The 15,000-nt window shown below is 44.3% G+C and overlaps 1 protein-coding gene across 2 annotated transcripts in view; it reads left to right on the top strand.

Annotated features, from left to right (window-relative positions):
* LOC115546951 (serine/threonine-protein kinase PAK 3) overlaps positions 1–15,000 on the top strand; it is a 33,049-nt gene that overhangs the window by 5,166 nt on the left and 12,883 nt on the right. The window contains exons 2-6 of one of the 2 annotated variants that reach the window (XM_030360799.1): positions 8,206–8,399; positions 8,935–9,035; positions 9,855–10,008; positions 10,248–10,285; positions 13,447–13,509. In XM_030360799.1, the coding sequence (XP_030216659.1) occupies positions 8,228–8,399; positions 8,935–9,035; positions 9,855–10,008; positions 10,248–10,285; positions 13,447–13,509 (528 nt within the window). In that variant the 5' untranslated portion in view covers positions 8,206–8,227. The remainder of the gene's footprint in view (positions 1–8,205; positions 8,400–8,934; positions 9,036–9,854; positions 10,009–10,247; positions 10,286–13,446; positions 13,510–15,000) is intronic. The other variant, XM_030360800.1, reaches the window with a different exon arrangement.

Genomic DNA, 15,000 nt, shown 5'->3' with positions numbered 1-15,000 from the left:
CAGAGATAGAGGAAGCACATCGACACTCACACACAAACACAGACACATGCATGCGCACACACACACACACACACACACACACACACACACACACACACACACACACACACACACACACACACACACACACACACACACACACATTCGCAGAGGCACACACAGTCCCATACAAGCCTTCACACACGCAAACACACACAAATTTGCGCAGGCTAACAAACACATGCACTCACACAAAAAGACCCCCACACACATACACACAGAAACACAGTGTAAAATTGGGCTCCATATGTAGGATGATTTTGTATATCTGTCTTCTGGGAGGGTTTTGTGTGTGTGGGTTAAATATGAATCGTTAATGCCACTGTTGGTGCTGCATTAACCCTGTCATTGGGGTTGATTGGGATGTTTCAGAGACTGATCAGAAGGGAGATGTCAAATTAATGTGCAGTAATATGAAGCTGCAAGTTTCCCCTTTGTCGGGGGGGGGGGAAACCCTTATTTTATTTTATGAACATATATGTTTGATCTAATGAGCATTTCCGTTAGCACATTTGTAGTCAAAGCACATTTCTTTCAAAAGTGGAAAAGTTTATGGCTCCAGAGGTTTTGCAACAATTTTACATGTGTAATTACAATTCAATTATAATATCTAATTCATAGCAGAACACAACAACAATGAAGTTGATAGAATACCAGGCCTATTTATGCTTACTACATAGCCTCTCAAAGCCGTTATCAGCAATAGTCTGCGAGGCTAGATTCTGATAGTTTTCTCTTGATTATGACTTGGGCTGCAATAATAAAGAGATCTAGTTTCGAGTCCTTACCAATCCCTAATAAACTCATGTAAGGTTGCGTTTTTCAACGTTATCGCAAACCAGAAATATTCCTTATGTCTTCACAAGCATATGCTAACTGGCAGAATATCTTAGCTACCCAACATATCCTAGCTACCTAGATCTGAGCCATCAGCAGATTCTAGCAGTGCATAGAAACTTACACTCGATGCTACCTAGTAGCCGATGATAACTAGCAGAAGATAAAAGCTAGCAATAAAGTAACTACTGGAAGGTCCGGTTTAGCAGAAGATGCTTGCTAGCAGCAGATGTTAGCTGGGACCAGTAGCCTAGCAGCCATGTCCTCCCGGTGAAGGTGGCTGGGGTGTCAGTCTAAATTGGCCCTCTTGACTAAGTGGAGTATAAAACACCCCCATGATAAAAAGGAATGATGAACTACACGACAAGAACAATCAGTCGTCAAAAGCTGACATTGATGGTGGTGATTGTTCTCTGCCCCCCCCCCCCCCCCCCCCAGCTACTAAACCAGCAGTATGGCAGTCATTATCAGATCCCCATAGTTCTGATCATCCTCCCCTCCCCTTCTCCTTCCACTGCCCTCTAGCTGTCCACCCCATCCGAGCAATCAGCCTTCCTCAAGGAAACATGGCCATCGTCGTCGTTGAAGCCAAGTCACACAAGAATGACCGCCCTAATCAGAAAAATGTGATTCAAATCCAACCTCCACCCTTCCCCTCCTCCACCTCCTCCACCAGCACTGTGCCACCCCACTGAAAGCATACGTTGGCTCTAGAGGGGCCTTATTCACCTAGTGGCCATCTTGGTTTGAATTCTGTATTCAGTTCCAGGTTGTGCTTAGAACCAAGATGGCCACCAGGTGAATAAAGCCAATTAGAGCCTCCTCTTCCAGTGCCAGCCCCGTTCAAATTAGGCATTAATGTTTCAAAGAGGATCAGGGAGAAATATGCCCATATCAATATTTGATGGTGCAGGCAAAACCTGAAAATACCAGCATTACTATCTAGGTTGAATAGGCTGCCACGATAGCCACGACACCAGACACGTTTTTCTGTTCTGTGTGTGTGTGTGTGTGTCTGTGTTTGTGTGTGTGTGTGTGTGTGTGTGTGTGTGTGTGTGTGTGTGTGTGCGTGTGTGTGTGTGTGTGTGTGTGTGCGTGTGTGTGTGTGTGTGTGTGTGTGTGTGTGTGTGTGTGTGTGTGTGTGTGTGTGTTTGTTTACATGTGCATGGGTGCGTCTCTGTAGTGTGAATCTATAGGTTTTCTTTGGAGAAGTATACTGCCTCTATCTTCCTCCACAGCTAGGTTTATAATGTGGCAAGCCAAGCATGGAGTCAAGTGAGATATCGGACCACATTGGCCCATGAAGAGTCACATGGCTCAGTTACTCATGTATCTGGTGATATAATTAGTTCCAACAGCCAGCTGTGTTTCGGGGGATAACACATTCACTCTCTTGCATAACAATGTGCATTATGTTAGCGGTATTGATCCACGGGCTGCTGGTTGGAATCAACAGAACTATTGATCTAGAAACGATAAGGGCCATGTGCATAATGACCCTCTGTTGCCGGGTCCACCCTTACAGTGGAATATTTCAGCCTATCTTTTGTCCTAAGCTCTGTGTCAACTAAATGGCCAAATGGTGGGCTTAATGTTTATCTTTTATGTCGAGAGCACGGCTTAACTGTATCTGACAGGAGCGAGGGGACAGGGGAAAGGGGAGAGGTGAGGGAGATGGTAGGTTTCGGTCGCTGCTGGTCGGTCAGTATATAGGTCAGCGCTTTATGGAGAGTCAGTGATGTCTTCAGAGCTGCCCTATGTCTAGGAGAATAGACCACTTATCCTCACTGCCCCTCAGGTGACATGGGGCATCCCAGCCAGACCGCAATAAGAAGCACACAGCCAGAGATTTGTGAACATTAATGATACAAAAATGTGCTTTGGATTTTCCTTGTATTTTATTGGCATTGCGTGTTGTTTTTAACTGTTTTTGTGGTATCTAAAAAGAGAGTCTTGAGAAGTATTATTATTATTGTTGTGTGGTTTCATCTTGGCTCCCTCATTTGGTCTGGTTATTGTCGTTGCTCGTATACAAAATAATACCGATACAATGAACATGGTGAATTCATTACACGTTTATTTCACTGTTAGACCCTTAATTCTCTTTTAGTCATTAAAAGCAGATGCTTTTCACCAAACTAAGGAAGGGAAGTGGACATTTTGTGTATGAGCAAGGTGACCGTTTCGGTCAACAGCTGCGTTTAGATTGATGAGGTTCATAATTGGGCCTCAATTACAATATTTATAGCTAGGGTAGGGCATTACCCTACCTTGCTATCCAAGCACAAAAAAATCCAAGCCCTCCCTTCAGGCCTCCCTCTTAAGCCACTCCCCTAAAAACTGTGACTCGCTTGCTAGTCTTAGCAATAGCTCTGCCTAGCATTGTGGAAGACTCGGGTCAGGTGAAGTGAGTGCATGCAGGTAGCCAGGCAACAGTTTTTTTTGCTAGCTTTAATTGAACAAAGTTAATTTAATTGAAATAAGTGTACTTCAATCCACGCACCCACTTTTAAGCTAGCTGGTGAAGGTTATTCTATTATCATACTTGTAGAACATTCATTGTGTTCTATCTGTGTAGCTTTATTCGTGTTCTCACAAGCACCTGTATTTCATCTACGTTGTCACGCAGTCCTTCTGTGACACAAATATGGTATTTACAGCTTGCCTGGCACCCTTTGCATGCAAAGTTATACAGCCCTACATAATCCCCCCTTTTAAGAGGATCTTTCACGGTTGGTGAGCATTTTCCTGGACCAGTGCCAGCAAGGTGGAATCTGTTGGTTGGTATTGTAGTTCTATCACGTTTACTTCCTGACTACAAACAAACCACCTGGTAAATGGTTGTCACAGGGTCAAGAGGCTGTAATAACTTTTATGAAATGAAAAGTCTGTTTGTTGTGATTGTTCTGTGCTGTGTGTCAGTACAAGTTGCCATGCGATACAGTGAAACATGACACAAACATGAACTGCCTAATCCGCTCACATAAAACATGCAAATAAGACTTGCCTACAGCATTGAATAACTTCCATCACTTTTGAAGGGTACTAAGTTTCTCCCTTTTGTTTGATTTAAAATGCCTCTTCCTTTTCTGTTAATAATGTAAAACCAATAGTTTTCCTCAGTACAAAGTACAATGCTTAATGCTATACTATACTGTCTATATCGTATCATACAACACTTTTACATTATACGGTAAATCCATTGGCATTTAGCTTGCTATATATTCCATCAGAAGCAACCCATGCTATGTAAACCACTAGCACACAGTTATACTAGTATACTGTATACTATATATCCTGATAGCATATCACACTATTCAATGTAAGGGATAAATTACATTTATTTATTAGCATATATAATTGTATACATAATGTATAATGATAATGTACAGGACTATGTCAGGGTTTATTTTCACGATAATGTCCAGCTCGCTGTACATTAACCCGCCTTTTATAAGTCTGTTTACTAAAGTAATTAATAATTTGCCACAGAATATAATCATGCATTAATTATTGTATTGATTTAAAAATAATTTGATTCCTTCCGCTAATAAAAACGAGTCGGTTGGAAATAATCTCCATAGCAGTGGTCATCGCTGTTATTCATCAACTGAAATAACGGACCAATCACAGAATGCTGGGATTGACTAATCAGAATCGAGCATTGATCAAAGCCGAGTATTGAATACCATTAGCATACGGTACTCTCTACTCTGCTCTGCACCAGCTCCCTGGCCTGAGCGTGTATCCCCGTCTCATGTAGCTGTGTGGCGAGTGAGGATCTGACTGCCTCTGTTCCTGTACGGTATGATGGGTGTTACACCACGGGCCTCCAGGCGCTGCATGGGACAAGGGCTGAGATGCATGATGGATGGGGGATGGGGGGTGTGAGACAAGGGGATGTGAAAGTGTTGTGAAGATGTACGCCTGCCGGCACCCGGTTCCAATGTTGCAGCAGAGTAGAATCAGGGCACATTGAACTAACCTACTTTTATTCTCTGGTCAGCCCAGCCATCGGACAGGCGTGAAATCCGGGGAGCTCTTTGGGTGTGCTTTAATACTGGGAGTACGCACCTGTTTGGATTTCAGTGAGGGGTGCTAGGTTTTAAAAGACACCATGGGATCATAACAATATTTAACTTGTTAGAACTTTGTCCAATTATGTTGTTCCATTTCTCTGCCAAACACACAGAAAAAGGATCTGTTGTGCTCTAAAAGTCAATGTTGAAGGACGGGGGAATCGTTTGATCCTATATGCTCTCAGTCAGGGGTTTGTTCCAGTTTGATATTGGAATAGTCCAAATCCACCAATTTACCCTGCCCTAATATCTCGTTGACTTCATCAACAATGCCACCATGACCTATTGATGTTCTCAATGTGGTTCTAAAGGCAGAGGATCTGGTACTGCCGCATTGTCCACAGTAACAAGACGCCTCCTATACTAATACCAGGCCGCGGCAGAGAGTGCACCGTTCAAGGTGTGTAATGTAAGCAGAGCCCACTCTGGTGCACGTACGTACCACTGTGGCATTCAGCGCGCACGCTCGGATATGCCCTCTACGTTCTCCCATTACCGTGGTTACTCGAAGGAGTTCGGAGAGGAGGGATTATCCCCGGAACGAGACGGAGAGCAGCTCGGAGATGAAGTAGAGTCCTCTGCGTTCTCTTAGTCTTCCTGCACGCTTTCTATTCGTTGCGCAATTGGGCACTTTAAACAGGGTGCACAAGGACATTTTTAGATGGATTCTGCTCTGTTTATTTTGTGCTTTTATATTTATCTCACATTAGCATATATTCATTATTGTTCTTCCCCCTAGGCCTGGTCGTTTTATATATATAACTTTCCCCCCATAAATTGCAAAAATAAAACACCAAACCCACTGCTGCTTGTAAATTATTCATGCATAAATGTTGTGGAATTTCACATTTGGTGTAACAGTATCATACCCAGCACATTCAAAGGATGAAATGTTTCACCTCATTAACTCTACCACATCGACCCATCAAGGCCTGTGGTGTCGGTGGAGTTATGGAATGCTTTTTCGAATTGACAATTGATAAACAAACAAATATCTAGACTGCCCTTGAAGACTATTCAAATCATAAATCATAGATATCTTCCTTGATTAGTGGCAGAGTCATGAGCAGGATTCCTCCTCCTCGACGCCTACACTCTTCCAGATGAAACCATGGTTGCCAGGTGATCACAACATGAATGGGTGAATGTGAGGCATTGGCCTTATGTTTCCATCGAGGTCAAAAATGGCAATAATAATAAGCGTTGGACTCGCAATCACAAATTAACAGTGTCATTAAGGACACATTGCATAGCTCAGCGTTGTCATGATCATTTCTTTATGAGAGATTGCGCCTAGGAAACTTCTCTATACAAAAAAGAACCCAATAGTTGTATGGAAATAACCATTTATAAATGTATGTATACACCAGTCTCCTCTCTAGCAGAGTGAGCCCAGAATACAGTTTCACATTGCCTTTCAACACAGTTTTACCCCCTTCCCGCAATGTCCCTAGATCATGTGAGGGAAATGTTGACAGACAGGAGTTTTTTCTGGTATAGATAAGGGGAACTCGGTAACACCAGATAGCAGATGGGGTGTCTAGATACCCCAACCTGAAGGACACAAAGTTTAAATAATAAAACTAAACAATGAATGGATTTTCTATCACAGTTGCCAGGACCCGCTGTGTCCTAACGAATTCATACTTTTGCAACAGCGTTAAAACCTTTTTGTGGAGTGTTGCATGGTGTTATATAATGTGTTTATCAGCTATAAAATGACCCGGCAGATTCACATCTGTTTTTTATCTGCTGACATTTATTTCCTATTAGTGACAATTCTAACCTTTACGGAGAAAGGGGGTAGAAACCATATATTTTCATTCACAATTATTTGCTGTAGTCTGTTTATGTATATATGTAGACTTCGTCCCAATCAGATTTTCATGGAGTATCTGGCAATCTGTTGATTGAATAGCGCTCATATGCTTCTACGCGCTTGACTTGCGATGATTTCATTATTATTTTCCACGAGGGTAATTCAGTGAAAATTGCGTCCCCTTGTTTCCTTCAAGGGGCCTTATTCAACTAGTGGACGTCTTGGTCTTGGTCCTATATACTGTGTATGCGGAATTCTGCATTCAATTTCAACACCCAGCTAATGGTATGTTCCCGAATCCTCGGACGCCAGCTTTTCGAGTTGCACTTTTGACGTAATTTCCGGTCTCGGAGCATTTATAGCGTTCCTGTTCGTCTTTGTGATTGTGTCATGAAATTGGCTGGTTGTTGTTTATTGTTAGCTACATTAGCCTCTTTAACAAACCAGCCCAAAAACAAACAACACAACTTTACATTGTATTGTACGCCCAGCAAGACCGTGCAATGCATAAATTGGTGACCGTAATAAAGTAGCAATGTGAAATGATCAAGTGTGTAAGAGCATTTAAAATCGACATTAAAATGACCAACGTGGTACAAATACAAAGAAAAAAAATCTCTTCACGGGCACAGCCATTTTTGCTGAGAGCGTCATCACTGCTCTCGGTCTACTCTCAGAATTCCGAGAGATGAAGACAAAAAGGGGACGTGCCTCTGAGAAATGCCGCAAGAAAGCTGGGAGATGTCCCGACTTCTGACTCCGAAGGCTGGCGTCCGAGGATTCAGGATCACACCATTAGGTTGAGAATCAAGATAGCCGCTAGTTGAGAAAGTCCCATTTACCAAACATTTGGTCACAACATCTTCTTTGATGCCATACGCCATACGGCATCAATGCTGTGAGCCTACTCTACACTGATTTTTCTCATAACCTAATGAGAATCCCCTGCCCTGTGGTTAGCAACAGATTTGACGTATCATTGGAAAGATATGCTCGGGCTTGGTGCACAATAACAAAAATCGATGTGTCCAATAAAACGTGTGATGGACAAACTTTCATCCATATCACCTACAATACCGTGAGCACAGATATTTGACCAGTTGAGCTACAAAAGGAGTCAAACACCTTACCCTGGCAGCGATAATGCCTTGCTCTAAGAGTTCAGCTGCACAGGGAATCAAACCCCTAACCCTGGCAGCATTAATGTCTTGATCTATATGGGTTGGGCTTTAGAGGGAATCAAACCCCCAACCTTGTTAGCGTAAATGCCATGCTCCACCAGCTGAGCGAGTTATCGAAGCAATCAAAGCAGGCGAATAAGGCTACGCATCCTTTTCCGTTTTCACGTTTAACATCTTCATCTCCATCTCTCTTTCCCTCTTCCTCCCCCTTCCTCTCTCCCTCTCTCTCACCCCCCCCCCCCTCCCTCAGGTCCCAGTGAGTGCTGCTGAAGATGTCTGATAGTGTGGATATTGAAGAGAAACCGCCAGCCCCTCCCCTGAGAATGAACAGTAGTTCCCGCGACTCTGCCTCACTGAACCACGCCTCCAAACCGCTTCCAATGGCCCCCGAGGAGAAGAACAAGAAGGTTCGCCTGCGCTCCATCTTCCCTGGGGGAGACAAGAGTGAGTAGACCCCCCGCCCCCACACAGTCAACTCCACCCAGCGGCGGCGGGACCGTCATTCGTTTGTTAGTCCCTGGGGGAGTGTGCAGTAACTCAGGAGGTAGTGAGGGTTAGCTGGTATCCGGAAGGTTGCTAGTTTGATCCCTTGCTCCTCCTAGCTGAGGTGTCCCTGATCATGACGCCTCACTCTGACTGCTCCCGACCAGCTGGCTGTCGCCCTGCGTGGTTGACTCCGCCGTCGAATGGTTGGAAGTCGCTTTGGATGAAAGCGTCACATGTAAATGTGAATGTAAAAGCCTGTGCTTCCTCTAACTGCCGCCACCACCTATTCTGCCAGCCTCTACTGCAGGCTAGCGGCTTTGTTGGTTGGCAGTGGGTGGTAGAGTGCTGGAGTGACCCACCCCGGCCTCTGGTCAACGGGATCATGTATTGGGATTTGATTTTGAGTAGTCTAAGGCCAGTCCTCTTCCCACTGTGTCTGAGCACCTTATGCGTTGTGGTGTCATGTAGCGTTCTTCCGTCTCTCTCTCCGCAGCCAACAAGAAGAAGGAGAAGGAACGTCCCGAGATCTCGCTGCCCTCCGACTTCGAGCACACCATCCATGTGGGCTTTGACGCCATCACAGGGGAGTTCACTGTGAGTGACTTGCACACACATTCGCACGCACGCACATACACACAAAATATCACACACACATGCACGTAAAAGTGCACGCATGTTCCTAAACACACACACACACACACACACACACACACACACACACGCACACACGCACACACGCACACACACACACACACACACACACACACACACACACACACACACACACACACACACACACACACACATACACACACAGCCAGCTCAACATATACAAACACACACACAGCTAGGTCGAATGAACCACCACACAAACAAGGCCAATAGACCACACACATCTGCACTACCACACACACACACACAGCCATATCATAATACTTATACAAGGCCTGGCTACCAAACCCACACAGGAAGACCTACCCTAACCACTGTACCACAACCATTTTTTGTGGTATTGTTGTGTACAATATTATGATACAGTGAAAGAACACACTCATAAGTGGAGGCCCAAAAAACACAAGAGCGTATTATATATACCGTAAGATATTTGGTCCAGTAATTGTGATTCTAATTTGGTTGTGAAAAGGAAGTGAAACTGCTACTATCTCTAAACAAGTTCCTCGAAGGACATTTCCATTGATACAGTCCAGATATCCGATGAGACAAGACGATAGAAGAAGAAATCAAACCTCCCTATTTCAAGACTGATACAAAACAGAGCTAGAGTGATCTCGGCTTTCAATAACTACTGTATCTTTTAGTAATCTTTTAGAAACAGGACCTTTTAAAACCTATCATTCCCCTTTCTGCCTCTCTGTCTGCTTCTTCCCTGGTCTAATGTTGGTCTCTCCACAGGGCATCCCGGAGCAGTGGGCGCGGCTCCTCCAGACCTCCAACATCACCAAGCTGGAGCAGAAGAAGAACCCACAGGCCGTGCTGGACGTGCTCAAGTTCTACGACTCCAAGGAGACGGTCAACAACCAGAAGTACATGAGCTTCACCTCAGGAGGTACGGCCGGGATCACAGTCATCATAATAACCTATCAACACATGACACGGAAAGGAGCGACAGGCGTCCTCTGGGCGTTATCCTCACTTCCAAAGACTTAAACGCTATAACAACCGACCCTGATGGTTGGTCGTTTGGCTAGAGATACTTAAGCATGTCTCTGAACATCAGACAGGGCTGCGATTTCAGAGAGTCCGTTGACTAGAAAATAATTTACTTTTCCTTTTTTTCTGCCTCAGACAAATCCGCCCAGGGGTACATTGCAGCAAACAACCTGGTAAGTTCAAACATCCTGCCTTCTCTGTTTCACTTGATTCCAATAAACATATTTCATAATTTGGCCAAGATTGTCCAAACCGGACTAAATACAGTGTGCTAAATGTGTGATCATGTTTTCCCTGAGGCGAGTGATAAAATAAAAATGAGATTGAATACTATATTGAAATATGCTATTCTGCATCATTTATTTTATTACGGGGGAGAGGTCTGTTTTAAAATAATCATGAAGCAGAATAATGGTGGTGTCTGTGGCCTTGGTTGACTGTCTGGGCGTTCTGGAGCATTAGGAACACTGGAACACCCGCTGGAGTTTAGCTGGGAGCTCTGGGCTGTGCTTCACAACTACAAGATCACACTATGCCATTAAGTATTTTACAGAGAGTAGTTCTCCGGAGTGTAGAGTATGAATAACAATCCTGACAGGTAAGTGTTAGCTGTTCTGTTACTGATCCTACATTAAGGATCGACTCAACCGTATGTCACTTGAAACGTTCACAATAGATGTCTAGGTGTTTGTAAGCAGTGTGACCATAGTAGTGGGTCAAGGTGACCAGCTGCCCTGAGAGACATTGACTCTTCCCTATAAGCACTCAAGCAGATAATGCCAGTCATGAGCAGTTAGATCTTATGCTGATAGATTTTCCTACATTATTGGCTATGACCAGCATAACATTTTGGGTCAAACTCCTTGCTTAGCTTAGCCCGAGGCGTACTTTGATCAGCCTAGCTTGGCGTCGCCTAGTGTGTAACCCAGTTGTGATGAACTTGATGGACTCCCTTAAGCCCCAGGCTAAAAACTCACTGGGTCATGGCTAGCTTGCGTGCTGGAAAGAGTTCCCCCTTCTTAAGTTACATTGAGAGATTCCCGGAAGGAAGTGTTTTACTTTTCTTTATGTCACAAGCGTTCTTGATAACGGACACCGAAGTAGCCAAAGATAAAACTATCATCACCAATAACGTCAAAGTCTTCCGTTTCTCAACCTCCTAGCTTTTTGCAGGCATTATTTGCATGCTGTGAATTCAGTTCCCTTCCAAGTGAACGATAGGACATTTCCCAAAAGACGGAAAATAATAATATTTCAAGTTTCCTAAATCTTTTAGACAAATAAGCCCTTTGCTGTAACTGAAAGTTTCATAGAGTTCACGGTAACTGACACCAAAGTAGACGCAGACAAAAATCCTGGCGCGTGGCCAACCATGCCAAAGTGTTTGGTTTCCCAACCGCCTAGTGACTCATCACATTATGCTGAGCTCTGCTGCAGTGCTGTCAATAGCTGGCCAGCGGAGGTAAAAGTAAAACACAAGATCTTTCTTAATTGAATTGTATCCACTGCGACAAGCTTTGCGTAACATTCTTGCGCTGTTGTTTCGGAGGAGACTTTTGGTGGGAGTAACCGAACCCTGTTGTTTTATAACTTTCCTTTTGAAAAGGATAATCACAAGGAGCTTGAGCCATGACTCAGAACCCACACATAGTTCATAGCCACCGCCAGCCCGATTGTCATAAATAACTTATTACTTACTTAGAATCAACTGTGCAAAAATCTCCCACAGTCCCACAGTCAATATTTATTTTTTTCAATCCAGATTTTCTCGTTTGGCGTTTTGTTTGTTGTTCACCCAGGTCACATGGGTGGCAGCACACCCTGGGCTTCCCCCTCTATGGACAGCTGTCTTCTGTGGTTTCACTTGTGTTTCTGTGGCCTCGTAACAAGGGCCTCGCTCTGAGGAATATTGAGTGCTCTGTCAAAGTAATTTTCATTCATCTGAATCCTCTCTCTCTTCCCCCCCCCCTCCATCCTCCCTCTGTACTCCATTCTGCGGGATGAGATTAAATTATCGGACTATCTGCACATCCGGAGCAGAGGCAGTCTTCGGTTCTCACTGCTGCGTGTGGTCCTCAAATTAGCCTCCATTCTCATTCTCTCTCTCTCTGTGAAAACCACACAGTCATTTCATAAAAATGTTTATCAAAAACGTTATGTGTCTGTGACTGTTTCTCAATCGCTCGCTTCAATCATTGAAAATGTTGTGTGTGACCAATTGTAGGGATGAATAGACTCCTAACATAATTGTCACAAAACGGTTTTATCCGTCTGTTTGTTTCATCATGTTTTCCTTAGTGATGGGGGTTCATGCTAGGCAATATTAAAAGCTTTCATCGTTGTTCTAAGAATAATAACTCTGTAAACAATGAGGATATTTCATGTTTTTTGCTGTATATTCAGGTTGACGGCCTTCGATGTTTAAAACCCTAGTTTCTTTTCTGATCTGGTCTATAAGACCAAATTTAGTTAAGCGTATGACCTTTTACATGACTAGCAGTACTAAGCTAACAGCTCCTGGCTGAACAGAGCGTGATCATGTCAGTGATTCTCTCTTATGTGGGTTGTTGACTTAGATCAACTTCCAAGAGATAAACGTCTAATAGATATGCTCATGAAACATTTATATTACAAGGAAATACTATGAAGCCAGAGGCAAATATAAACAAGCCGATTCATGCAAGGCTATTTTAAAGGTCAACTGATACTGGTTTAGTAAGCCTAAATTTAGCTACATATTCTCATGGCAGCCTGGTTGTCAAAAGCCATTAAGCCATATCGCCCTCTGCATTGAATTCAGTGCACCCTGTATTCCATCAAGAGCTACAAATGATGTGTTCTAAAGGATGATTATATGAGACAAAGCTTTTGGATTTCACCCTCAATGTGTATTTCAGTCCAGGGTTATAAACCAGTCCCCTTCAACAATCCATAAAGATAACGTCTGCATACAAAGACGTAGTGTAACCTTGTATGTACGTGCACTAATTCCTTGACAACAACGAACCATTCACAAAAGTAGAAGCTACCCTAAATGCAACTGATAAAAACTCTAACAGAAACATTTCTAAATGTCAGGAAAGTTTTTCCCTGAGAAGGTCCCTGAGAACACTGTTCTACTATGGTCTTAACATCACATCATCTCAACAGATGTGAGATGACCGATCCTGTCTTCCCCCTCCTCTACCTGTGGAGGTAGAAACCCCTCAGCCGTGCCCCCCCCCCCCCCCCCCCCCTTTTCCCTTCAATCCAATTTACCTTTGAACTGCTGTGTGGGTTTCTTACGTAGTATAATGTAGTAGTAAACCCTCCCATTCTCAACCTTCACATTCAGAACCGGCTGCTGTCGTCCGGGCCACCCGTCAGCCTTAGAACCTGCAGCGCATTATTTGACAAGGTAACTCCACCATCTATGACGTGATATCCCCATACCCATGCTTTATACCTCTGCCTTTGGCCACAGGGCCAGCTTCTCCTCATATAACCCTCCCCAGCTTTCTAATAGCCTCTACATGAATGACGCAATGAGTTCCAGCAACACTTGTTGCTTGATTGGAAAGAATTACCCTCTGGGTTTCATCTGCTAGTTTGATTTAGCAATTTTGGAAGCATTATCAATGTCACACTCTACTTAAAATGTTCAGCGGAGGGATGGCAGGGATTAATTTGCAAGGGATCAAAGCAATTTCTAGAATTAGAATGCCACAAAAAACAGCTACTCAATTCTTTGAACAGTCCCCGAAGGAGCAGAGTCCTGATCAGCCTGTCAGGAGTGAGTTGCATGAAACAAAGGGTTCGTCTTCAATCGAGCAATCGGTCAATAAACATCTGCATGCATCTGCTTCCATTCTCAATCCACTGTCACTCACATCTTCAAAAACCTGGCTGTGCCACCGCGACCATCGCAGACACCCGGGCCTATTGGACCCGCCTCGCCGCACAGCTTGAAGGGCCCGTGGAGCACCACCCACTGCGAGGGTCATTAATCACCATCTCGGGCGGGTCAGATCAGATTATGCAGGATGGCTAGCCCCAGTTGGTACAGTCCTGCTTTTGAAAAGGCTGGCGTCCCACCTGGTGCAGGCATAGGGGCCCTTTAAGGACAGGTGAGACTCCAGGTGCTGCAAGCCTAACCCCCTTGGCACTGGTTCATCCGCCCGCCCGGCGTCCCTGACACGTCGGCCAGACACTTCTCCTTAATCCGTAATCAGCAGGACTAAGCCGCTGCCTCGTTTAAGCATGACAGGGCTGGGAACGGAAAGAAATGTTTCCAGCCCATAAGAGGAGGATGAGCCCAGACGAGTGAGGATGATGTGGAGGTGGTGGTGGTTCTGTTGGAGGGGTGTGTGTGTGTGTGTGTGTGTGTGTGTGTGTGTGTGTATGACAGACTGTGTCTCAGCGCTGAAATAATCATGTTCCTGCAGAGCTGAAATGGTGTACGCCGCAATGAGAATGCATAGCACCAAAGCATTGCACGTTACCGCAATGTTGCAGTATGCACGCTCCAGCACTCCCCGATTACCAAGCACCGTTTTATTATCCATTTAACAAGTCCTCATTCTATGAGAACTGACTGTGACCGGCTTCACCGTCTTCACTGCAAACGGCTATGATATGCACCCTTTCTCTTGAAAGCTGTTAGCTTTTGCTGAGCTATCGTGTCACTCTTTTAATTGTCACTTATTTTCACTTTTGGTTTCACTCTGCACTTTCCTTGCTACGCTCACTACCAGCTGGTGCTCACAATGTGTTTTAGGATCTTTAGACATTGTTATTCTTACACATGAACCCTGTATTGCATCCAGGTAATGTTTGGTGGTAACCTTTCCCAAGGTTTTGATAGAGAATAACGACCAAACGGGATTTCCAGTGATGCATGTATGCTTTT

This window comes from Gadus morhua, chromosome 7 (assembly GCF_902167405.1).
Source record: "Gadus morhua chromosome 7, gadMor3.0, whole genome shotgun sequence".
Taxonomy (NCBI): domain Eukaryota; kingdom Metazoa; phylum Chordata; class Actinopteri; order Gadiformes; family Gadidae; genus Gadus; species Gadus morhua.
Note: the sequence above shows the minus strand (reverse complement) of the source record. Positions and strands in the feature narration are given on the sequence as shown.